The 25,753-nt window shown below is 36.1% G+C and overlaps 1 protein-coding gene across 20 annotated transcripts in view; it reads left to right on the forward strand.

The window, feature by feature from the left end:
- The window catches only part of ADGRL2 (adhesion G protein-coupled receptor L2), a 216,463-nt gene that overhangs the window by 160,278 nt on the left and 30,432 nt on the right, over window positions 1-25,753 (forward strand). For 11 of the 20 annotated variants that reach the window (XM_087889865.1, XM_060690004.2, XM_060689997.2 and 8 more), the window contains 10 exons: window positions 5,319-5,615; window positions 6,269-6,372; window positions 7,769-7,954; window positions 8,550-8,588; window positions 12,939-13,122; window positions 16,877-16,999; window positions 17,238-17,443; window positions 18,484-18,657; window positions 21,178-21,387; window positions 23,282-23,502. In XM_087889865.1, the coding sequence (XP_087745991.1) occupies window positions 5,319-5,615; window positions 6,269-6,372; window positions 7,769-7,954; window positions 8,550-8,588; window positions 12,939-13,122; window positions 16,877-16,999; window positions 17,238-17,443; window positions 18,484-18,657; window positions 21,178-21,387; window positions 23,282-23,502 (1,744 nt within the window). The remainder of the gene's footprint in view (window positions 1-5,318; window positions 5,616-6,268; window positions 6,373-7,768; window positions 7,955-8,549; window positions 8,589-12,938; window positions 13,123-16,876; window positions 17,000-17,237; window positions 17,444-18,483; window positions 18,658-21,177; window positions 21,388-23,281; window positions 23,503-25,753) is intronic. The other 9 variants (XM_087889869.1, XM_060690010.2, XM_060690011.2 and 6 more) reach the window with 1 other exon arrangement.

Consider the following 25,753-nt stretch of genomic DNA (forward strand, 5'->3'; position numbering starts at 1 on the left):
TCTTTCCATAGCACCCCAAGATCTGAAGCAGTAGTGGCTTCTTGACACTTTCCCAAGCATTTGTGATGCTTTTGACAACATTAATTGAGAAAGCATTGGGAGTCTGGCTGCATTGTAATCAAAAGAAAATTACAGAGATTTCACAAGATGCCAGGCAAGTACTTAACGGAGAAGATAGACAGGTTTGAGGAGTTTGCCTCCTTTGTTTCTTTTTTCTTTTTCTTCAGCAGGTAGGCTGAATAGAAAGTTCAGCAAGATTGAACAGGCGGTACTCTATCAGACTAGCAATGAAACGTGGCACTTCACAAGGGTTTGTGTGTCTGTGTGTGTATGTTGGTGATGGGAAATGAGAATCAGAAAACCATGACTTTCAGAAAGAGTTAGTTCTTGAGAGTACTCCGCTAGAAACAAGGTAACAGATAGGTAAGACAGACAGACGTGTGCATTTTATTCTGTATAAAACTATATAGAATGTAAGAAGACAGGCAGAAAGAAAAACCTAAGCACAAATTGAAGCCATTCCTGCATTAATCTTACAGATGACTGTATGAGGTCAGAGGTCTTCAACAGGCACTGATTGTGTGTAATATTAGGCACCATAGGAACTTTAACTTTACAATCATAGGGGGAAAAAAACCATGTGTAATTTTATGTTTTATATAAGTAAACGTGGAATGAAACAAGTAAGATGCACAATCAACTCTGGTTTTGTAAAACATTTGCAGAATGGACGGATATGAATGCTTTCAGTTTTGACCATTATAGGAATGTTGAAAAATGCATGAATTTTTTGGGGTGTGTGTGTGTGGGGGGGGGAGGAAGGTAAAATTCTTGTCCACATTCTGATAAAATTAAAAGTTCCTTACCTTTTTTTTTTCCCCTCTTCTTCCTCTCCCTTACCCCCACTAGAAAGAAATATTCTTTTCAGGTTCTTTGAAAAACAGATGTCTTGCCCATCTCCTTGTTTGCATTTGTGGTTAAATTCAATTTACATTCAAGAATATGTGTTTTTAGAAGTTATAGCCTAAGGACAGAAGAGGTTTAAATCCTTTTTTTTTAAAAAAAGCATAAGCCTTTAGGAAATAAGTGTCAAAGAAAAAAAATTAAACCTGAAAAGTGTCAAATCCGGTTGTTTCCAGAAGGCCTGGAGTTCATAGGGAGTGAATGCTTGTCACAGTTTGTAAATTCCTCCAGGCAGGGACCTGTCTTTTCTTTGTTTGGGAAAATGGAGAGAACACCAATGCAGATACAGGTATTATTATTTTTTTTAAAGCAAAAATTCTGAGTTGTGTTGCTCCACCAGTTAATAATTCTTTTAATATTGCAATAGCTAGAGGCAGGTTAATACTCTGATATGCAAGTGGACTTGCTAATTCTACCTTTTGGGATGGTAAATTAAAATGCCTTTTTTTTTAACTGTTTCTTTTGATGACTGGCTGCTTGTTTCCTTTTCTTCTCTGTAGCTTTCCGGGAAATTGTTATTTACAATTGTCATACATTTTTTATAAGCTGTGATGGATCTAATGAGACTTCCTTTCCTGAAAATCAGATGGTATTCTTAATTTCATGCAGGAAATACCATGGTTGATCCCGCTTCCCACACTGAATAATGATAATTCAGGGATAGAAACGTTCAGTTTCATGAATTCCTTTTCATGTTTTCCAAGCCTCTGTGCAAAAAGCAAAGCTGCAGGATTCCTAGTTGAATACTGGTACCTTGTTTTCCCCAAAATAAGACATCCCCTGATAATAAGTCCAATTGGGCTTTTGAGCACATAGCAATGAGGCCAAGCGCTTATTTCAAGGTTAAAAGAAAAAATAAGATGGGGTCTTATATTCAAGGAAACACAGTAGTCCTCGACTTATGACCACAATTGAGCCCAAAATTTATGTTGCTAAGCCAGACAATTGTTAAGTGAGTTTTGCCCCATTTTACGGGCACAGTTGCCACAGTTATGAAGTGAATCACTTCAGTTGTTAAGTTAGTAACATGGTTGCTAAGTGAATCTGGCTTTCTCTATTGATTTAGCTTGTCAGAAAGTCACAAAATATGATCACATGACCCCGCAATGACACTGCAACCATCATAACTATGAATCAGTTGTCATGGGGATGCTTTCAACAGTCATAAGTGTGAAAACATTCATAAGTCACTTATTTCAGTACCATTGTAACTTTGAACGGTCTATTGTAAGTCAAGGACTATCTGTACAAGCTTCCCATGAGTTTATCTGTTTTAAAATATTCATCGTATCTTTTAAAATCAGAATTGCTGGACCCATTGCTCCACAGGTGTATCAAACCATAAACAGAATTTAATGGCTTTTTTTCCCTCTTTCATCTTTAAAACCACACATTCAGATCCGGTTTACCTGGATATAAAGTCAAGTTGTTTTATTTTTTGTTAAGTCAATGTGTTGTAATGTTTGGGGTTTTGGACCAAGAGTGGGTTCAAATTGCAATCTATCTTGAGAGGATTGATGTTATCGGGATAAAATGAAGAGAGAGATCCCATGTAAGCCTCCCAGATGGAAAGACAGGATTAGCAATCTAACAAATGTTGCTATCACTCACTGCAGACAGTATGTTGCTTAATACTTTTTCTTGGGCATCTTCCTGTTTTCCACCTGGTATCTAATGAAATAATCATTTTGGGATTTAGCTTCTGAACCTTTAAAAAAAAAACCCATTGAGAGTGGCAAATTCTTTTTCTAATTTTTTTTTTAGTTAATTGTTAATTTTCATGACTTTTACTCTATGTATTATACTATTTATTATCTTATAACTTACGGTGTAAACCATAAACATGTTAGTATATCAAATTATAAAACAAGTCAATATATATGTAAATACTGTGTAATAGATTAATATAGCAATGTTACATTCCAAGCATAGTAATATAGAAGCTGCATCTAATTGCAGAGCATTAAATTGAGCTGATACTCTAGAGCTCCTACCACAAATTATTTAATTCATTGGTTAGAGTTTTGAAGTGTTCATGTTATTACAGAGATGTTATTTTTTATATTTTCATATATTTTTTTCCTGTGACTCATTTTAAAGTTAAAATCAATAGCTATAGACATCAAACTTAATAATTATTCTCAGTGAATAACACCAAGGGGAAAAAAAAGAATTACATTGCCAATCCAAAGAATTACATAGCCAATCCAAAATGTTAATAAAATAGATTAAATCAGTTACACAAGATGGCATTTTGGAGGGATTTGGTACAACCCTTATTTCTACATAAGCATTTAATTTAAATTTTAAAATCTAATCCTAGAAATCTAATCCTGATCATTTTAAAAATGAGTAACAATGTTTTCCTTTGAAGTTGTTATTGTGAATTGCCTAGCAAACCTGTCAGGTTTTTTCTAGAGATATTTTTAGAGAGCTTCTAGAGATTATAACACATTTTAGTAGATCTTGATTCAGAAAATAAGTCAACTAGAAATAGATTCCAAATCTCCATCACTGTTTAGAAATTCAAATGTCTGTATTCTGACCAGCACTGGGAAGCAACAAATGATTTTATTCTCTCCCCCTCCCTTGAGAAAATTGCCATTCTCTGGAGCCTTGAAGTTTTCAAATCCCTTTTCAAGATGCACTTATTCCCTTGTTGTTATGAGCATCATTATCATTTTTATAAATGTCATTTATAGCTTATAACTGAAAAACACTATAGTAGATTAATAAATACAACAGTTTTTTTTAAAAAAAAAGAATGTATGAGGTTTAGTGAAAGAATTTTGCTTTCTTTTCTCTTGCTTCATTTTTATTGGTCTGCATGAAGAAGTAAAAATATCCAATTATTTAGATGTAAGGACTATGGAGTTATACCAAATCAAGTTTAGTTTAAGTTATTATTTTTTTCTTAAATGGAAGCAAAGAAACAGAAATTCATTAGGATATATTTCAAGATGCACCCTCTTTTCCACCTATATACTACGTTTCTAGGAAATATTTTTTTTTTTCTTAACTGGAAGCAAAGACACAGAGATTCACTAGGATATATTTCAAGAAGCATCCTCTATCTCCACCTATTTATTCTTTCCAGAAAATATAGCTGGGCCTCATCCCTTCCATAGCTTTATTTTTGAAATGGGAATGAGATATAAAACTCTCTATACAGTATAATAATGGATAGGAATAGCTCTTAACCGTGTAAAACATCTTAGATTCTTGGGAAGAACTCAGTGTACATGAAGGCCAATCCCAGCTAGAGAACTGGCAGCTGTGATTTCATATTTTTATGTATTTAATAATAGTGCTCATCATCATCTACTCTAAACATCTGGCTGACTGTGTGACCAACCATGGCTCCTTTTTTGAATTCTTAAGTGTTGGCAGGTATTCGCATCCTTTACAAAGATCCAAAGTAGCTTGAATTCTATTGAAAATAGCTTGGAACTTGGAACAGTTACCCTGATTATTTCTGGACGAATTGATAAAATGAAGAATTCTAGGAGCTAACAGAGACGTTACTTGTTGAAAACTAGTTTTCTCAGATGACTAGGCAGTGTAGTTGGTTTAAATTAGTTCTTGCTTTATTAGAAAGGGATGTTTAAGTCTGAGATGTCGAAATAGTGAGATAACACAAGCATGCAACGTTCCAGTCTCCCAATTCCTCCCTGCCCCAATTTGGATCTAATCAGGTGTGCTAGAAATCTCTGAAGCAAGAATGTCTGCCGGGCGGCAAGATGTTACACTAATTATCTTTCTTCAAGTGACAGAGTGAGTGACATCAACTAGGGTGCTTTCTTTTTTTGGAGATTTTTTGTTGTTGTTGTTAAACAACCTAGTTATTTATAACCTGTCCCTCTGTTGTAGGGTTTCCTTGTTTATTTTGCCTTTTTCCAATGTGAACATTGATTTTATCCCTTCAATCAATATAATTTTACGATCTTTTATTAAATGTATCTGTTATGAGTAGACAATTTGGTACTACTGCCTCCCAAGCTTTAGAAATATATCTATCAATTTGTATTCAAGAAATAAGAGATACGTGCAGACACAGCCATGGATTGCATCTAAGTATGGATTATGTGTTCATCTTTATTAATATTCTTAATTCTTACTATATATTTTCATCTGATTATCTGGCAATACTCTCTGAAGGAGGAGAATGTTTCACAACTGTTCTTATTCATTCTTCCTCCATATAACATTTTATTTTCTTTATTTATTTATCAAACTTAAAATCTGCCTATCTCCCTCACAAGGTGCTCTGGACAGTGTGTAGATAACATATCAAACCCTAAAAATAGTATATTGAATTTAAAAGGCAAAGAGTAACATTACTTTTTCCTTTACAGTGCCTACCACAGCAGAGACAATAACTCCATCCACAGAGCTATTCAAAACAACTGTATCTACCACAAGCACTACCCCACACAAAGTTGCTGTTAGCACAACTATGGCTGCGGGAACCAAAGAAGATAGTAGAGGTCCCAAGTCACCACCAGCAGTTTCTACAACGAAAATTCCTCCTGTTACAAGTTTTTTCCCTCTGCCCGAGAGATTCTGTGAACCAGATGTGGCCCGGGGGATTAGCTGGCCTCAGACTCAAAGGGGAATAATGGTGGAACGTCCCTGCCCCAAAGGAACCCGTGGTAAGTTTTTAAAAACAAATAAGATGTTTGACAAAATCTATCTTGAACTGTTTTTTGTTTTTTTTGTCCTTGCTGACTACTCTTAAACTATATTTCATTTGATTTTTCTTTCTTAGGAGAATATGACTTCTTCAGGTTTTAAGCTCTAGAGGGCATTGGAATTATAGCTCATTTTCTATTGTTTCAGATTTATTTATTTATATTCCACCTATAAATTATTATTTTATAAATAACTCAAGGCAGCAAACATACCTAATACTCCTTCTTCCTCTAATTTTCCCCATAACAACAACTTTGTGAGGTGCGTTGAGCAGAAACACAGTTACAAAACTTTCTTACATCTTTCTCATGAACTCTATTTTGATTAATTCCAGGAGAAAGAAGAAAACAGCAACCATTCATTTTTTTATTGATTTTCCAGAAACTCTGACATTTTAACCCAATATTATTAGCACGGCTTTAGTTTTCTATTAGTATCCTGTATTTTTTTTATCTCATCCTCAGATAGCATTGTTTTAATCATTAAAAGTTGAATATATATTAAATCTCAGTCTGATTTTTTTTTCCAGGTTACGAAGGTATATGGAAGATTGAAAAAAGGGAAAAGAAAAGTTTATAATTATATAAACACATTTTTTTGGTATTTTTTATAGGAACAGCTTCATACCTCTGCATGATTTCCACAGGAACATGGAACCCTAAGGGTCCTGATCTTAGCAACTGTACTTCACACTGGGTAAACCAGCTGGCCCAGAAGGTGGGTTGGAATAATACATTAATATGATAGCATACCTAATCTGAGAATTTGTAGATGAATGTTTAGTTCATCACAGGTGTTAGGAATAATGAGAATTGCATTGCTCTCAGGATAGATCTTGGAGCCTATCTGAGCTTATCAGATCAAGGATGCAAAATTGTTACCAACCTCTAGATGGAAAGAAACAATTAGGCTTTCTGAATTCCAGTGGTTCTTTGGACTTCCTCAGAACAGATCTGATAGCATTAGGTCCACCCACAGTCATTCTTGCTTTTATAGGTGATGTATAAAGGTCATGTTTAGTTGGATGTTCCATGAGTTTAATTGTTATGACCCGAAGAGACACAAAAGAATGTTTTTCATATGCCTAGGAAGAAAAAGATGCACGTGTCATATTTATTATTATTTTATAATCTGCCATTTTTCTATTGCCTTCCATTAGAGATGAGCAATACTTGAAGTGTTAGGATCTGCATTGCAGCCTTTCGATGTTCCAGAGGTTGTGGGAGAATATCTTGTAATATGTGATGACACCAGAAGAGATGGGGGAAATGTATTCTGCTCTTTTAAAGTTCTTAGAAAGGCAATGAGAAATCTCAGAGAGAATAAAATCCATTCCATTCCCCACCCTTAAACTCCATAAACCATTTCTATAATCCAAAACCATATCCCTGAATGTTTTGCTGTTGAGTTTTGGTATCTTACCTAGAGATAATTGGTAGATGTAGGGGGCAGTTGTAGCCTGCATGCCAAGGTTTTCTCATGTCTGCCCTGTAATTAGGCAGTCAGTAAAGCCTTATTGTCCACTGCTCAACAAGGTTTTTCTCCCCACAAAAGCCTATCATACCTAGCTCCTCAATAATGGTACTATTTGTTGCTGCCACATCATTTTTCTTCACTTCAAGTTAGTACAGTTTTCTTATTTTGTTTATGTGAAGATGGAGAATGCTTTTAGACACCAAAACATAGTAGTTGAAGAATAATTGATTTTATTTGTTTCATAGTTTTTAACATCCTATCCTAATCTTCAAATTCTGGCCACACAAGAAAATGAAAATTAAAAAAAAATATCTATACCGACCCATGCACAGATATTGTCTTTCACATTTCTGGGGCTCTTCAAAGCATTGCTCAAATCAAATATTTATTATGGTCACAGTCCAGCATGCTAAAGCAATGTTACAAATGCTACCAAAAACCATCTTCCCTTATTGACCCAAACCCTCGGGTATCTTCCAGAAATATTCAATCCTACTTAAAAAGTCTTTTTTTTTTAAAACATTCAAATAGAAAAATTTCTTGTAAATAGATTCTTCTTAACTGGAAGAATCTATAGATGGTGGACTGTTTTCTGTTTGGTTGCTTAAATTAATTTGCCTTTCAATTGCCATTCCAGATCAGAAGTGGAGAAAATGCTGCTAACCTTGCCAATGAATTGGCTAAACACACCAAAGGACCAATTTTTGCTGGTGATGTGAGTTCATCAGTCAGACTGATGGAACAGTTGGTAGACATCCTTGATGCTCAGCTGCAAGATTTGAAGCCCAATGAGAAGGACTCTGCAGGGCGGAGTTACAACAAGGTAGATAAAGACTGAATCAGATTTCTCAAGTTCTAAAACATGTTTGCCTTGTGACTTGTTTGTTTCCAGAAATGCCCAATATCTGCTTGTTTTACTCCTGAAGTAAGGAAGGTTTAGGAATTTAAGAACGAAAGTAACAAATCTAGATAGGTATGTGGATGTTGAAGTTATAGCACATTTTCACAAGCAACAAATTTTTTCACTATAAAGAGTAAGAAGAGAACTTGCCCCACTGGGCAGTTTTATTCATTTTATCTTTATAACATTGGGGTGGAAGAAAGTTGGGAAGAAGATATTTCTGTTTTGCTATAATCATTTGGTCTCAGTCCCTTCCTAAAATGAATTAAGGTCCTAGAAATATTTGAATATACCAAGGAATTGATTAACCCATAATTTATTAAAACCTCCCTTTCATTAGGCTTCCTAAAAACAGCACATTGATTGAGAATAATTAAACACACTATGATTATTATATCAGCAAAAATATTTCTTGAGTTTACACGTAAGTGGTCAACAATCATTAAATAGTAGCATTTCTACTGCACTTTTTTTGTGTCTAACCTCTGATTTTTTTTCCCCCTGACTTACTAACAAGCTCCAAAAGCGAGAGAAGACATGCAGGGCTTACCTTAAGGTATCTCTCCTGTCACCTTGCTTTCTCCCTGCTGCTACGTTTCTGCTCTTGCTGCATGATCCTTTGTATTTCAGTATTTGGATAATATGTATATTGTATCCCTCCACAGCCCCTATGCAGAGTGTTATGTTTGCACAGATCCCATTTCTGAGAGTAAGAAGCCAATAATCAATAGTTCATTTTCTTCCATACTCTGTGTAAAAAAATACAAGGTTGGGAATGGGGATTAAACTAAATCCAAGATAGCAGTAGGTTTGTTTCCTCAGTATTTTGCTTTGAACCCAGATGTTTTATATATGTAGTTCTGCATATCACACACTGTTTAATCATAGCAAGCAAAATCCACAGATGGATGCCACTTCACGTACCCATTTGCTTCACTAGACCGTATGGAGCAAGAATGTCACATGATTCCCACCTTGTCTTTCTGCACTAACACCTCCTCTTTTTATCTTTCTAATGTACTATTGAATTCAAAACAATAACTATTTGTGTGATTTTATACACATTTTTCTGTAACAACTGCTGTTACTGGAAAATCATCCTGTTTTCTAGAGCAGTAAATAGTTCAAAACTTAAATATAGGTAATTCTTGACTTGCAACCACAATTGGGAGCGGACGTTAAGTTGTTATGTCAAGTCAAGGAGGGCCTGATTTTACAATAATTTTTACCAGGGTCGGTAGCAAATCATATGGTTGTTAAGTGAATCCTGCTTCCCTAATAGGCATTTTTTTTTTTTGCCAGAAATTGGCAAAAAAAAAAAAAAGGGTTACAAATAGTATTCATGTAACTGCAGAATGCTGCAGTCAGTCATAAATGCAAACTGGTTGCCAAGCACCTGAATCGCAGTCATGTAACTTGCACGTATAGGTCATAATTCACTTTTCCAAAGGCCGTTGTAACTTTGGACCATTGTAAAATGATTGTAAATCCAGGACTACCTGTATCTGGCAGTGAACATTCTTGTTCATGCCAATATCTACACATCATACATCTGACTGATGATATTTTGGGGGTGGAAAAACAGCATGGCAGTTTTAATTATAGAATTTCCAATTAGTATTACAAAAAGAAATGCAAGTTTAAATTGAATCTGCCTATAATAGAGCAAAGGCATTTTTTATGAAACTGTTAAGTTATTACAATCGTAACCCTCCAAATTGCTTAAGAATAATTATACTGTTCAAGATTAATTCACTTTCTACCCCATTTCCACTGAATCTATAAATCCATTACTCTCAAAAGGGACAGCTGAACATCATTAGTATTACATCTCCAGCAGTGCTAACTTTGTTTAGACTTACTCAGGTTAAATTGATGCAAGTTCCTGGGGATTAAAGAAAAGCAGGCCTAGATTAATGTGAATCTTAATTCACTTTAACCCAGGTTATAGGTAAGGTATAGACATGAATAGAAACACAGTGGGAACGTAAGAAACATATACAAACAAGTCCTACTCCCAGCTGGCCTTCCCATCTAGTGGTGGAAGAAATACAGTTTTGGAGTTATTTATAACTTTAGCATTTAAATTTGAAAGGAGATTAGTGCCTTTAACTTAAAGTACATTCTGATCATAAATAGGAGTATGATATTCAATCTTAAACTAACAGAATATGTGGGTATATTGGCAATGCAGCTTGCATGGACTTCCTTATTTTTTCACATTTTAGCTATAATTGTGTATAATTGCCGACATTATGTATATTGGGCTATAATAGTTGATATTATTAAAGCCAATAGTGATTGTTGCATTCCAAAAGAGATCGCTAGAGTAGATCCATTATATAAGACCTACATACAAACACCCGCAAAAACCTCAGAAAACACACACACACACACACACACACACACACACACACACACACACACACACACACACATATATATATATATATATATATATATATATATATATATATTCAGTGTTGGTAAAGATTGAAACTTAACATTAGGAAAAAGTGAACTAGGGGAGCAAGTCAATTCTTAACCAATTTATGATTCAGCTTTCTTAACTGGGGATACTTAATGTATCTGGTCTAGTGGTTAAAGCACTGGACAAGAAGTGGGAAGAAGTAGAATTTTAGTTCTATCTTAGGCACAGGTATCAGCTAGGTGACAACTACTTTTTATCAGTCCTAGAGAGAAGGCAATGGCAAACCATTTCCCAAAAAAAATTACCTGCAAAACTGCATGAACGTGTCCATAACTGACTTTTTTTAAAAAAGGCAAAAAAATAAGAAGGAAAAGGAATGCGAAGCTAAGCAAAGAGTGCAGTTTACTTTAAAAGATAAATTTCATGGTCAAATCTAAAGTGTGACCGTATTTGTAACAGCAGTGACTGTGTAATTGGGAGGCATCGATAATTCTCATTGACTTCTATGAACAAAATTAATCTCCTGCTTAACTACTCAGAAATCAAAAGGGTCTCAAAAATGCTTAGGCTTATAACAGTTGTGATCTTAGGGATTATTCTGCCCCTTCTCTACACATATACATTCCCACCTTCTGACAAGTGTTGTTACAGAGCTGACTATTTGCATACAACTGGAGAAAAACAGCAAGTCAGATGACATTAAAAATGAAGCATCAGGCAAAAGGGCTTAAAACAGACATACACATACATAATTGACATAACATATGTCACCAATGAGCCCTAAGTGCACCACAACCTCAATTTCTGACGGGGATGGTTTTAGCAGGTCGCAAATGGATAAGATTCACAAAATCTCCCCAAATTACTAATCAAAATCTAGCTAGTGCTAAGCAAATAAGGCAAGTTCTCACTCTTCGGCAGAGGATTCACTAGTTCAAATCAATGGCTCCAATTCATATTTCTTGGTGATTAATGACTCCGGCCTCCACAGACCAATTTCTGTTCCACACTCTGCAGTGGTTGAAGTGGTATCAGCATGTGCAGTTGACTCTTGTGCTTCTCATTAAAGAAAAGAAGAAGAAAATATTTTCATATCAGTCAAAACTATCTTCCACCTGCCATTGGGGAGGCTCACCATGCAATCATAAAGAGGATATTAAAATGGATTAGGCTAATTAATTTTACTCCAGACAATAGTCCATACGGCTTTCCCTATCCATTCAAACATAGAGCACAAAGTTCTGGATCTGACATTGCTTTTGTTCATGTAGTGCAGCCTGCTCTCATTTCCATCATTTTTGAAATTGATCAACCACATTATGTCTGCGCTTAATGATATATGTAACTAGGTAAATGAGACAAAATAGGCATGATGGCTCAGCAGTGCAGAGCCTGCTCAATTGTGGGACTACATTAGCCATTAATTTAAGAGTTTCCCTTCAATTGACTTGTCAGTGGATGTGATTTTATTTATTATTATTTTGCTATGGGAATGTACAGGCTGCTGTAAGCTGCTTAAATCCTGGCTTTACCAACAGGAATCCACATTTACTGCTGTTTCATTCTGCTCTTCATAGGAGTTACAGACAAACTAAAAATCCCTAATCCTAACATATTTCCCATTACATGCAAACTAGGACTATAGACAGGGCTTTCCATACAAGACAGATTTGAAGCCATTTCTAAATGATAGCCAAAGCTACTAGATAGCAGTTGACTAGAATTCTAAAGAAACTGCTATCTAAAGATACTGAGAGAATATTATTCTCTTAGTATCATTCCTATTCTGGTTCGTTAAACCATGATTTGATCATCAGAGTCCAGTCCAGTCACTTTGGATCCTCTACCACACATTTAATTTTATATTATTCTATGATTGCTTATTTATTTGGTTGGGCAGTTAGTTTATATCATGATTGTAGCCACCAGAAGCTCAATTTTTCTCTCAAATTTTTCTTAAACAATAATCCTATGGAGTAGGTTGGATTAAATGAAGGCGATAGGTTTAAAATCAACCCAGTAAGGCTGAATTTAAGCATGAATGTCCCCCATCATAATCCAACACCCTGGCTATATATCAGGCTGGCTGTCATATGTTTCATACACATATGGCTACATTTATGGGATTAGGCCAATATCTAACATTCTTCACTTCCTAATTACTTGAAAAACTCCTGCAGATTCATGCATGCCTCAAAGCCCCTTGAAACTTTGGATTGACACTGCGGTTTCCAAATTAAAGCCACGAGTATTTGCCTTTTTGCATTCTTCAGTATGTTAAGTTCTTTTTCATACTTGCTCTAAGGCATGTTGTGCTGATCTTCTTTGTTCTGAAGCAAAGCAGTAGCTTTTTTTGTCTTTAAATCACTGTAAATCACATTGGCAGTTAAATATTGCAATTGCCATCTGATCGTATTAGGAACTTTCTTCTGCTGCCTAAAGCTATAGAGCCTAATATTTTTCTAATGAATGCAGGCAATCGTTGACACCGTGGACAACCTCCTTAGGGCTGAAGCTCTGGAATCTTGGAAAGATATGAATTCTTCTGAACAAGCTCATGCTGCAACAATGTTACTTGATACATTAGAAGAAGGAGCTTTTGTCTTGGCCGATAATCTTTTAGAACCAACAAGAGTCGCTATGCCTACAGATCACATAGGTAAGTCTTTGCATTTCAGAATGATGCCTGATCCTGTAAATTAAAGGAACAACATGCTAAAATAATGGCTTGGAAATAGTCATATATACTATGTTTGCTGGAAAATTATATTTGCGCAGGTAGTAATTATTCTATTCATATTTTAAAAGGTAGAAATAGAAGAATTGTATTTATTTATGTATGACATTTATATGACCGCCCAACTCGTTCATACTATCTCCAGAAGCTTACAGAATAAAACCCCAAATTTACAGTCCAATACACCTCCACTCTCATTTCAACATTCAACAATTGCACGAACACCTTCCTGGCCACAACTGCCACTTGCTCCTTAAACAGGACTCAAAAATCCAGGAAAACCTGCAGATTATGCACTGAGTCCATCTGGGGCTATGCAACCTTGTCCAAGACAAAAATGGCACCACTCAAAGAACAAGCCCAAAGTCATTCCATCACGCCAGGGTTCAATTTCATCCCATTGCTCCCTATTGAGCTCTTTAACATTGCAAGATGGAGGCACTGGCAATAGCAATAACACTAGACTCATATTCACTTCACAGTGCTTAACAGCCCTCTCTGAGTGGTTACAGAGTCAGCATATTGCCCCCAACAATCTGGGACCTCACTTTACCAATGTCGGAAGGATGGAGTCAACCTTGAGCCAATGAGAATAGAACTGCTTAACTGCTGGCAGCAGAATTAGCCTGCAATACTGCATTCTAACCACTGTGCCACCATGATGGCATCACTTAATTCACCATAAGATATATCACCATAATTGTAATGGATAACCTTATCCAGTGGCTTCATGCAGATGTTGAACAGAAGCAAAGAAATTGCTGAACTGTGCAGAACCCCACAAAGCAGGGGCCAAAGGCCAGACCTCTCCTCCCTATCACCACTGACTAGAAACAGTTGCAGAGGAACTGTTATGTACCAGACAATGTAGGTCTTATAATCGGTGGGATTCAGCCAGTTCACACCTATTCGGGAGAAATATTATTTTGTTGTTTTCCACTTTACAGGGCTAATCCTGTAAGGAAGGCAGGAAGGGTGTTGTTTCTAGCCTAATCTTTATTGCCCTGCTTACAGAAACTACCTCTCTGGTTAACCCTTATTACATTGTAACAGCTAAGGCGAAGCGCCCATCGACATGAGTGACATTGAGTTGGCCACGCCCACAAGGTCACATGACCATCGAGCCATGCCTACCCAGCTGGTCATTAGGGCAGAGAACCGGTTGTTAAATTACTTGAATCCCACCACTGCTTATAATAGCAGCTAAGCAAAACATTTTTAGTTAGGTTTTTTCTTTACTGAAATCATCATTACAGAAATTTAAGCAAATAATTTTTATCTTAACCATATCCCATTCTGTGAAGTATCAAGATAATAGTACTAATCTGTGATGGGGTTTTTATAAGGGCTGATTAAAAAATCATGTTTGTGTATCTATGTAAGTAATTGAGATACTTGACCTGGAAATTCTTTTCCCATTATTTATTATAATTTCATACTGAATTTTATTCACTTTTGATGACAATACAAGCCAATTTTGACCGCACAGTGTAAGGACTGTTTTTATTAAATGCAATGTAATTTCACCCAAGGTGAAAATACATTCAGTGAGCTGTATCTCCAATATACAAAATAGTCATGTTTCATAAACTGCAAAATAGTTACTGACACTTCAAGCACAATGTATAATTTAAATGCTGAGAAGAAGGAAAATACTTCTTTTTAGAGACATACAAATATCTTTTTCCTATGTTTGTTACTTACAGTTAAACATCTTTCTGTGTAAACGTAAATCCTTAACAATTCTTCCATTTTATAAATATTAAGAAATGTATTGAATCAAGCTCTAGGGACCAAATATCTAATTAATTGCTGAAAAAAACTTGTTGCTTGGATTTATGAGTGAAAGTATCTGTGTTTCTGCTGGTGAAAATGAAACAGTTTACAGATACCTAGTGCTGTATTAAGGAACTTAATACTGCATACCTAAATATGTATCAAAGTTTTCTTCCCTAGATTCAATAGCATGTGTTCTTTAGTTTTACCAACTATCTCTTGTGTTTTACCAACACATTTTCTCAATACTGAATTCACTGAATTTATGTAAACAGTTGTATGTCCTTCCATAATAAATGAATTCAGCATTAAAATGACCCACACATAAATTGTTTGAAACTTAACAGGAAGTTTGAGTGCATTTCATCATTAATGATGCTTGGCACAATTATCTTGGATAAGAATGAGATGCCCCAGATTCTGTTCCAATTAGCTATTGCTTAACAAGTCAGGATGATGGTCATAAATTAGTCAATTCAGCAGGTGCATGTAGAAACCTGATCCAGCAGGAGACATGACTTCTATAATACCTTACTTACATAGCAGTAACTTTTGTCCAGCCTGGGAACCTGTACAGGGAAGTTTTTTCTGCATGTTAATTTACCTTGCTTACTTGAGATGATAATGCACTTATACCTTCCCTTCTTCAGCATCCACAGGTTGTGGTGCTTTCATCATTGGATTGCACCATTGTAATCAAATGATGAAAGAGTGTCCAACATAGCATTCCAAGAATGGGTGGACCTTATGTTGGCACAATGCTGCCTTCATAATTTGCCTATCCTTGACATTCACAGTCTCTCTTTCTCTCTCAGCGGGATGCTTCTGCTTGCTTGCTTCCCATTTAATTAGTGAAAATACCAAGGTATTAAATTCAGAACATTATACTCTGTGAGTATGTGTGAAGGAAAGAAAGAAGTAATAAACCATGCATAGTTCAATAAAATAGCCCTGCTAAATTTTTCACAAGTCTCTGTGGGGGACATTAGTTGACCTCAATTAATAGCACATTTTGTGTGGGTGTAGAAACCTTTATAATAAATTGTACTCTTATCAGATTTTAAGTATATTCCTTTAGTGTTTTTTTTTTAAATTAAATATTATCCTTCCATTCTTTGAAGAAACTCAAAGTAATCTACATTGTTGTGCTTCCATACTTTTAATACAATCATGTGAAGCAGTTTAGACCATACTGGGTTATCTGGTGCATGGAGTGAAAATTTTAACAGGGTGCTTCTTACCTTTGTCCAAGTTATTTAATTACTATACTACAATATCTACCTGTTACTAAGATATTTGTTTTTTAAACTGCTGGTAGAATGCATATCGTAAAAATGCATGTAAAACAACTGCATCAGTCTCATAGTCACATATTTCTTCCAATTAAAATACAGCACTCAGATTTTTAAAATGATATCTTTTAAACATGCAGGTTGGCATGGCATGTCTTCTGAACCGTTCTTTTCATGGAATCTGCATTCAAGTTAATTAAACTTTAAAGAAAAAGTATTCCATGAAGCTGAAACAATTCATGTATATCTGAATCTGTCCTGTATAAACAAAGACTGTCCAACACACTCCCAAAAAACCCAGGCAAATTTGACCACATTTTTTTTCACTTGACAATGAGATGGACAGATGATTTTAATTTAAATCATCATCATCCTAGGATACTTGGTCGATACCTAGGATGCTGGCAGCATACCTATGTCAACCATCAGTGCCAGTCAATAATATTTGTGATACATTTTTAAATGTTCAGTTGACTGAGTTTCATGTGTAATGAATAAAAATGATGATGATGATGATGATGATGATGATGATGATGATGATAATAATAATAATAATAATAATAATAATAATAATAATAATAATATACTTTTTATTGTGTTCAACCCAGTCCTGGAAGTTGCAGTACTCAGCACAGAAGGGCAAGTGCAGGACTTAAAATTTCCTCAGGGCAATGCTGGCGGCAACTCCATCCAGCTCTCTTCGAATACTGTGAAGCAGAACAGCAGAAATGGTATGTCTTGATCAAATGAATTATTTTCAACCCTGATAGGAGCCTTTACCACCTCTTGAATTAAAGCCCCCCTTGACGGAATTAAAAATGGATCAGCCTTTGTGCCTTTTGGCTGCCATTTTTTCTTTGGAATCCATGATTCCTCAGTACAGATATTGTGGTTAGGAAGCTAAGGTGGAAAAGGCTGTGGAACTGGGTGCACTTTCATATCAATATAATGGAAGGTTTCTGTTTCCAGGGTTAGCAAAGCTGGTGTTCATCATTTACAAAAGCTTGGGCCGGTTTCTTAGTACCGAAAATGCAACCATCAAGCTAGGAACTGAGTTTGCTGGCAGGAACAGTACCATCGCTGTGAACTCTGATGTCATTGCCGCCTCCATCAACAAGGAGTCCAGTCGTGTCTATTTGACCGATCCCGTTCTTTTCACCCTGGCACACATCGATGTAAGTTATGGAAATGAATTAATGGGAAGGTCATAAAATCAGCAAGAGCAAAGAGCGGATTGGGGGGGGAGGTGATCTTTCCATTTGAATTTTAAATATCGGAAGGTCAGAGGCATAGGTTTATTTAAGTCTGTGAACATAAAATTAAATGAGCCTGGTTCAGTGATTATTAGAACTTAAGTGTATTCTTAATGAAAGCTAATTCAGTAATCAACATGAAAATGTAAATGCCTCTAATTTGTTCCTAAGTGAAAATTAACTCTTACCTTAGCAGCAGGGCAGAAAACACGGGCTTTTACAATTTTGCTTGCTTAATGTAGCAAAATTTAAATCGCACTTAGGGCATTTTGCTCTAATTCTGTACTATCTTCTGGAGCCCATTAACCAATCACTCAAGTAGGTTTTCTTCAATAGGGCAAACTTCTTTTCTTTGAATCAAGTGACACTGTCTCAGCTGACTCTTAAAAGACTCTGCAGGTCATGTCAAAATGCTGTTGAGCGTCCAGGTTGGGATTTTCCATTTACCTAAAGCAATAGATTGGAAAAGCCAATCAAAAGAAAAAAAAAATATTCCCTTTCATTTTTCTGAGATGTTTTCAATGCAATTTAATCTGGGCTGACATATCTCTTCTGTTCTTTTACAACTGATTAAAATTGAGACTGCTAAATTCTAAATTATCCAAGAAGTCTGTTTTAAATAAATTTACCTGTTTCTACTACTAAAAGTTGGAAATAAAGTAGCCACAAGTCATCAATATAATCATCAAACTACAAATAAGAGAATTTTAGTTGCAGGAATTTAAATTCTCAGTAATGCCCATGGTACAGCATGCCTATAATTAAATCGCTAGTTTGTCCTACACAGTCTGTTAGTTATTTCTTTTATTATTTTATTCTGGCACAAACTATATACCTTTTCTCCTGTGTCAGCTTAATTTGCTACGGTACAAAGGGTTGTATTAGATTTAAATAAACTGTCTTTAGGAAGCATTCATATGCATATAATTGTAATTTTTTTTCCCCATCCTGATGTCTCACAGCCCAACAATTATTTCAATGCTAATTGCTCCTTCTGGAACTATTCAGAGCGGACTATGATGGGATATTGGTCAACTCAAGGCTGCAAGCTGATCGACACAAATAAAACACATACCACGTGTGCATGTAGCCACCTAACTAATTTTGCAATTCTCATGGCCCATAGGGGAATTGTGGTAAGTAATCCTGACAAATGATGTACAGCATTTTGAAGACCCAGTAAAACTCCTGGTCTGTTGAACTACCCAGAGAAAACTCATAATCTTACTTTACAGTATTCTGTGGCCTTTGTATTTCAAAGTTCATATATTACACATACACATGGGGAGGGGAGGGGTATGGAAATAGGAGAGAAAGAGGCTTGAATGTGGCCACAAGGAATAAATCTGTGTAATAATTTCAATACATCTACAATAATCTACGTTATTTATCAACAAATGGCATACCAATATCAATAAAGTATTCTATTCCATAAAGAATTTATTTTATTTGGCACACAGTTTCTACCCATACAGAATCCTTTAACTTTTAACCCCAAAGAAGACAGAAAAATAACAAGCAAGAACAAAAGCATAAAATATGCCTTCCAGAATAATTATATTTTCAGTAATTTCCTAAAAGCGAGCAGAGAGGTGGAGAATCTGATCTCCATAGGAGTGCCATTGTACAGTATTAATGATATCCCAGATAAGCAATACCTTCTAGTCTCAGCCCTATTCATCTATCAGACTTATGAGACTTAAAAGCAGTTGCTCCTTACTAGATCTAGTGCTGGTCTCCAACAGATATGACCAAACAGCCCTGTGCAATCAAGCTAATTGGCACAATAACTATTCCTTTGTGACCCAAATTACTTTTATCAGGACAGCCCTTTCCCTTCTACAGCTTGCTTAAGCTTGATCAATTTCAGGGGTGTCCAACTCGCAATGACATAACGTCATGTGACGTATCACAAATTTTGCCCCCTTTGCTAAAATGGGGGATGGGCTTGGCCAGTGCATGACATATCCGTACTGCGGGCCGCTAGTTTGACACTCCTGTTCTAGTGGGTCAGGCCTGATTCTGCTTCAAACTGGTGGTCCTGCAAATACTTGGGCCCTTTTTGCTATTAAGTATAGCACCTTAACCTGTAGTTGTAACCGGTGTATACCCTCCAGAATTGTTGATTTTGCCTCCACACCAGGAACCAGTAAGCTTACAAGCCAATGTATTTCAAGTTGCCTTTAAGGACAGCCCCATGTAAAACCCTGGATGATAATCGGATGAGTTATTGTATCTAGGTCAGGGATCAGCAACCTTAAACACTCAAAGAGCCACAAAGGTCCTAACCAGAAGCCCCCATTCAAAACTGGAGCTGACCGGAAGTCTGCTTCCCCCATTATAGTCTCCTAGCACAGTGTCCTTTTTACTCTGGTGACCAGAAGTCTGGTTCCTCCACGATAGAGCATGGCGTCCTTTTTCCTCTGCCTTTCCTAACCGAAAGCCCTATCAATTGTGGAGCCGACCAGCAACAGGGAGCCACAGCAGAGGGTTGAAAGAGCTACATGTGGCTCCAGAGCGGCGGGTTGCTGATCCCTGATCTAGGTCCTCTTAGGAATGCAACTGGTACACCAGCCAAAGTTGGGCAAAGACCCCTTTCCATTACCGCCACCTATTGTTCCAGAATAAGTTATGAACCCAGAAAGACTCCAGATCCCAAATCTTCTCCTTCATGGATAGTGTCTGCCCATCAAGAGATAGAGATTAACAGAGAACTCTGATGTACAAATGTTAACTCGGATTCAGCTTCAGTCTATTCTCTTCATCCAAGCTATTATAACCTGCAGGTCCCAGAATATGAAACCAACAGCATTTCCCTTAAAACCTGGGGTGGCAATGTGAAATTTGTTATCATGAACATCGTAATTATATCATACTTTATGTAAACATTAAAGAACAAGAGAGAGAGAGAGAACTAACCTTCGTGTTATCCCACGTATTGGAGGCCATCAGGCTGATTTTTCATCCCCTGCCAGATACTACTGTGAAGACAACAGTAAAATATTGCTCTTCTTTGATTGATTAGGTTTGGTGATAAATAAGCAACAATTTTGAAACCATCATTTATTGCCTAAACTAATACTGAATGCATACCTATACAACCTTAAGTCACAAACTATTGTTTGCAAAGCACTAAAACTACCTTCACATCAATTATAAACCATAATGGCTTCTTGTGATGTGATGTGCAGACCCAACCAGAAATATCTTTTACTTAACTGGAATGTTTAAAATATGTATTTATTTTATTTAAGGATAGTACATTTTAATAAAGAATTCCATTGTACTGCAACCTCTTTTGGTATGATAAACAATGTTCTCTTTATACACTCAACAGAACAATTTCCCAAAATGTGTCTTTTCAGTTTAATATTTATATTGTTTATTTTAGCATCACTGTTACCAGTTATTTCATAATGAACAGATTACAAGTTATTTTACGGACAAACCAACAGATAGGTTGGGCTACCTCACCTCTCTCTTTGTTGTCAGTGCAAATTTGCACTTCCAATGAAAAACAAATCTATCTCTTTACCAGCTATAAACTGTTGCATAAAACAGAATCCTGAGTCCTTGGTGTTAGATGTGAACCTGATATTTTACTTGCCCATTAGTCAGTAATGACACTAATTTTCCTTCAACTTCATTACTTCCAGTACGACAATGGAATGCATGGCTTACTCCTCACTGTCATCACCTGGGTAGGAATTGTCATCTCCCTCGTCTGCCTGGCAATTTGCATCTTTACTTTCTGTTTCTTCCGTGGCCTTCAAAGTGATCGGAACACAATTCACAAGAACCTTTGCATTAACCTCCTCATTGCCGAATTTATTTTCCTAATAGGCATCGATAAAACCGAATATAAGGTAAGTCCTCCAGAGTTGTATATATTTTCAGGATTTTGTTTTCGTAAAAAAAAAAGTCTTTATTTTGTAACCCCAGTTTTCCCTTCAAACGGGATGATCAAGCAAACAACAATAGAAAAACAAAACCCAGCAGCAAGAAAACTGTAGTGAAATTTATTGGGTTTAGGATACATTCATAAATACTATAAACTTCATAGAAACAAGTTGAAACAGAGATTTAAGTTATTTTCTGAAGGTTGAGAGAAAGGGAATCATTATTCTGCAGTAGAACAACAGTTTTATTTTTTAGATCTGGTTCTTAACCAAATGGCTTCCAGGATGCTTGAAACTATATTCAGCTTATCTGAAGGGCACCATAGCGCAAGAAAGGGCTGTCTAGATGTTCTTGTGCCAGAAAGATTAATTTCTTTAAAAGAAAACTATTTATTTTTAAGCAGCGTTGTCCAGATTTAAGTCATGTTAAAACTATAGCTATTTTAATTAACCAGACTCTGGCATGATATAGGAGATAAAAAGTACTGCAACAGAAACTGTTGACTGAAAGGCCTTAGGCAGGCACATTATTCTGATTTAGGGTCATGCATATGTATTTTTTAAGAGACAGAGATTCTACATGCACAAATAGCAAGCATTGCAATAATCATTCATATTGGCATACGGCGCCTTGTAAAAGTCCCGTGGTCCTCTAACAATGAAGTGTGGATCAAGCCGAATAAAATAACATTTATAGGAATAAAATAGAAGCGGTACTGCTGATAGGCATAAAACCAAAGCAGTATTGTTAAAGGCTTAAATCCCCATTAGGGATTTTGTAGTTCTTAACTTAAAACCATAACTGAGCCTGCAATCGCAGCCTTAAATCACGCTGGTCACTAAGCATGTTGCCATGTCACTGCACCTGATTTTATGTCCTTTTTTTGGAGCAGTTGTTAAGTGAATCACCACAGTCACTAAACGCAGTGGTTGTTAAGAGAATCCATTGTTTGTGATATCCCTCCCTCCCTTCCCCCCAGAAACTGGAAATAAATGGCATCATAAAACATTGTAAATCACTGTCACTGTGATTGTAGAACAGCTATAAATGAGGGCAAAGCATCCAAACTGATCACCAAAATTATTCTATATCAGAGGTCTTCAAACTTGGCAGCTTGGACTTCCACAAGTCTTAAAGCTGCCAAGTTTGGGGACCCCTGTTATATATAATTATTTTTAAAGTTTCTGAACTGCTGTTCTCCCTCAAAAGAGGGACCTTTTATTACCTTCACTTTTCATGAAATTTCACCTAAATTTCAAGACCTGAGACAGAATTCCAACTTTTCTAAAATAAGCTTTCCTCAAGTTTAAGGATTTCGTTCTTAGCCTGGTTAGTGATATGGCACTTCATCTTATGTAGAAAAGAAAAGAAAAAAATTGAATACGAAAGGAAATGGAATTCCTTGCAATGGCGTATTCTTTTCTTCCCCCTTCAACAGAAGTTATAAATAATACATTTAGCCGCGGTGTTTCTTTATCTTTCTGTACCAAATCATTTGCAGTATAAGCCTTGCAGCAGACTGTTAAGATTTCCATACCCAAAATTAATAGGCTGCTTTCCATACTTGATATTCCATTACGCTGAATAATGTGAACAGGCACACATTTTCCATATCTTAACCTACAGAGTGCAACAAAGGACAGGGTACAGCTACTGAGAACACACAGATGTTTAACCATGCCGAATAGAAACTTCTGCTTTGGAGAGGTTCTCTCAGCCTGAGATTGTGTGTAGTAGGCTCTTTCTAAAATCCAAGCACTGGGTTGGAATCACCTTAATCTTATTTTTGGAAATGTCAGACTACACAGGAAAAGTTGAAGAAGTTGTAGTTTGCATTTGATTGTTTCTGTTTCTTTGCAGATTGCGTGCCCCATATTTGCAGGCCTCTTACATTTTTTCTTCCTGGCAGCCTTTGCCTGGATGTGCCTAGAAGGGGTACAACTGTATCTTATGTTAGTAGAAGTATTTGAAAGTGAATATTCCAGGAAGAAGTACTATTATGTTGCTGGCTATCTCTTTCCTGCAACTGTTGTCGGTGTTTCAGCAGCTATTGACTATACAAGCTATGGAGCAAAGAATGCGTAAGTATATATTTTTAGCATCTAATATTTTGGGTTATTTTACTGAGCGTGCTAGCTATCAGACAAAAAGCCAAGCTTGCTGAAATAAATGATGAATGAAACACAACAAGTAAAAGAATATCTGAAGACATTATTAGTAGGGAATGGTAATGTGATTCTATTTAAGTCCTTTATAATTTTTTTTTACCCTCCAGATTGTAAATAATGGCATTATTTTACTTTGCATCTACTTACATTAAAAGAATGTAAGAGAATGATTGGCTAGAATGATTAGAGAAGAAAATGTCTATGGAGCTCCTCAGTCATCCAGGTCATGGTTATCCCAAAGGTGTATTTTTCAAGACGCAACTGGACTGTCTGTTTTTTCTTTGAAGACATTTCGCTTCTCATCCAAGAATCTTCTTCAGCTCTGGCTGAAGGGGGGAATGGAAGGATTTATATTCCTTGCAGACAGCTGGTCATTTGCATTCTTTTTGAGAGTTGTTGAGGCCACCTGGAGGTTTATCTGTGTCATCAGGATCATCTGAGTGGTGCAAATGGGTATGGAGCCTTCTTGGAACTATTGAAAGGACTGTGTTGTAAATTTCTTGGATGAAAAGTGAAATGTCTTCAAAGAAAAACCAGAAAGTCCAGTTGCGTCTTGAAAAAGCACCTTTAGGACAAAAGGAATAATTGTTTTTTTGAAGTGGGAGCTCTGAAAACAACAATTCTTGTGAAATCAAATTTGAGTCAGTAACCGGGACCAGAGATTTACTCTTCCGAACTTTTGAACTCATGCTGGAACCCATCTTGTCTCTACTGGAATACATGCTTCGGTCTGTTCTGTGAGTCATGTTTAAAGTGGTGCCTTCCTATTGGCTGATTGGTGCATTGATAACTGGCAATTGGCTGTCATTTCCTTGTGCTTCAAAGCCCTTGTATTTGATAAACTGGTGGTAACTGACAAGGGGCCTGTATCCAGGCTTTAATCATTTCCTTGCCTATCTTTGTACCTGGATGGCCAACTATTTTTGTTGCTGTGAAATTAAATGTGCGTCCTTTGTTCATTGCAATGTGAGGCTATCAGTGAAAACTTAGGAGCCGAGAGCTTGGCAACACAAGGAAACGACAACCAATCGCCATCCATCAACACACCAAACAGCCCAAAGCACATATTCCATTAGAGAGAAGATGGGCTCCAGCATGAGTCCAAAAGCTCGGAGGAGTAAATCTCTGGACCCAGTAACTGACTCAAATTCAATCTCACATCATTATCCTGGGACATGTATATTTGCTTTCATTCACAGCAAATCTTGGTTACTATTATTTATAGTCCCAATGGAATTTACATGAAAGAATAAGTATGGGGAATTTTGCTGAAATCAAATTGTATTATTGCAAAATATAATACCTTAGTGTTATCTTTTTTAAAGATATCATTGTTCAGTTGGTCTTCTGGTAAAATATCCTCTGAACAATGATAGCTGAGTATTTCAACATTTATTTTTCAATTTGGTTATATTTTATCAGGTGATCTTGTTTATCAAATAGAGTATTACATAAAGTTATAAAAGATAAACACAAAAGATATTAGTGAGGATTTATATAACTGAAGGCATAAATATGCCTTCTAATAATGCTTGCTTTGTCCATTAATTAAATACTTACAGCATGGTCAGATATTGTTTAATACAAGAAGTCTGCTTAATTTTGCTGTTGATGAAAGACAAATAAAAGTGATTCATTAGGGAGCTACTTAAAATATATAAAAAATGAATCATTAAATGAATTGAGTCCTCATAGTCGATGCTTAATTTAGTTTAATGCTATTTCCTTTTAATTGTTGAATATACAGTTGGGAATGGTGGCTTTTTATTAGTAGTGCACTTTTTTTGCTGAAAAAGTAGGATGTCTAATTATTTTCTAAATTTCTGATAGGTATGATGATTAGCTAATAAAGCAGAATTAAGCTTGATTCCTGATGATTGAATAGACATATTCATATTGTTTTCATGGCAAAAGTGAAATGAGGATGGGAGGTTTTTTTTGTTTCCTAGTTTAACTTTCAGCTTGGGGATTTTATAATAATCTCCCTTCCAAGTCAGGTCTGATCTTGCTTGGTATTTTTTTTTTTTTAATCAGCCAAGCTTACTAGGATCTATCTCTTGCTATAATTAAACAATAGATTAAATAGTACAATAGCAAATTTTAATGCACTGTGCAGGAGGGACATGGACCACATTTGTGTTAGCACAAAAATTGGCCTATGTGT

Source organism: Pantherophis guttatus, chromosome 3 (assembly GCF_059756535.1).
Source record: "Pantherophis guttatus breed Tessera chromosome 3, ASM5975653v1, whole genome shotgun sequence".
In the NCBI taxonomy this organism is placed as follows: domain Eukaryota; kingdom Metazoa; phylum Chordata; class Lepidosauria; order Squamata; family Colubridae; genus Pantherophis; species Pantherophis guttatus.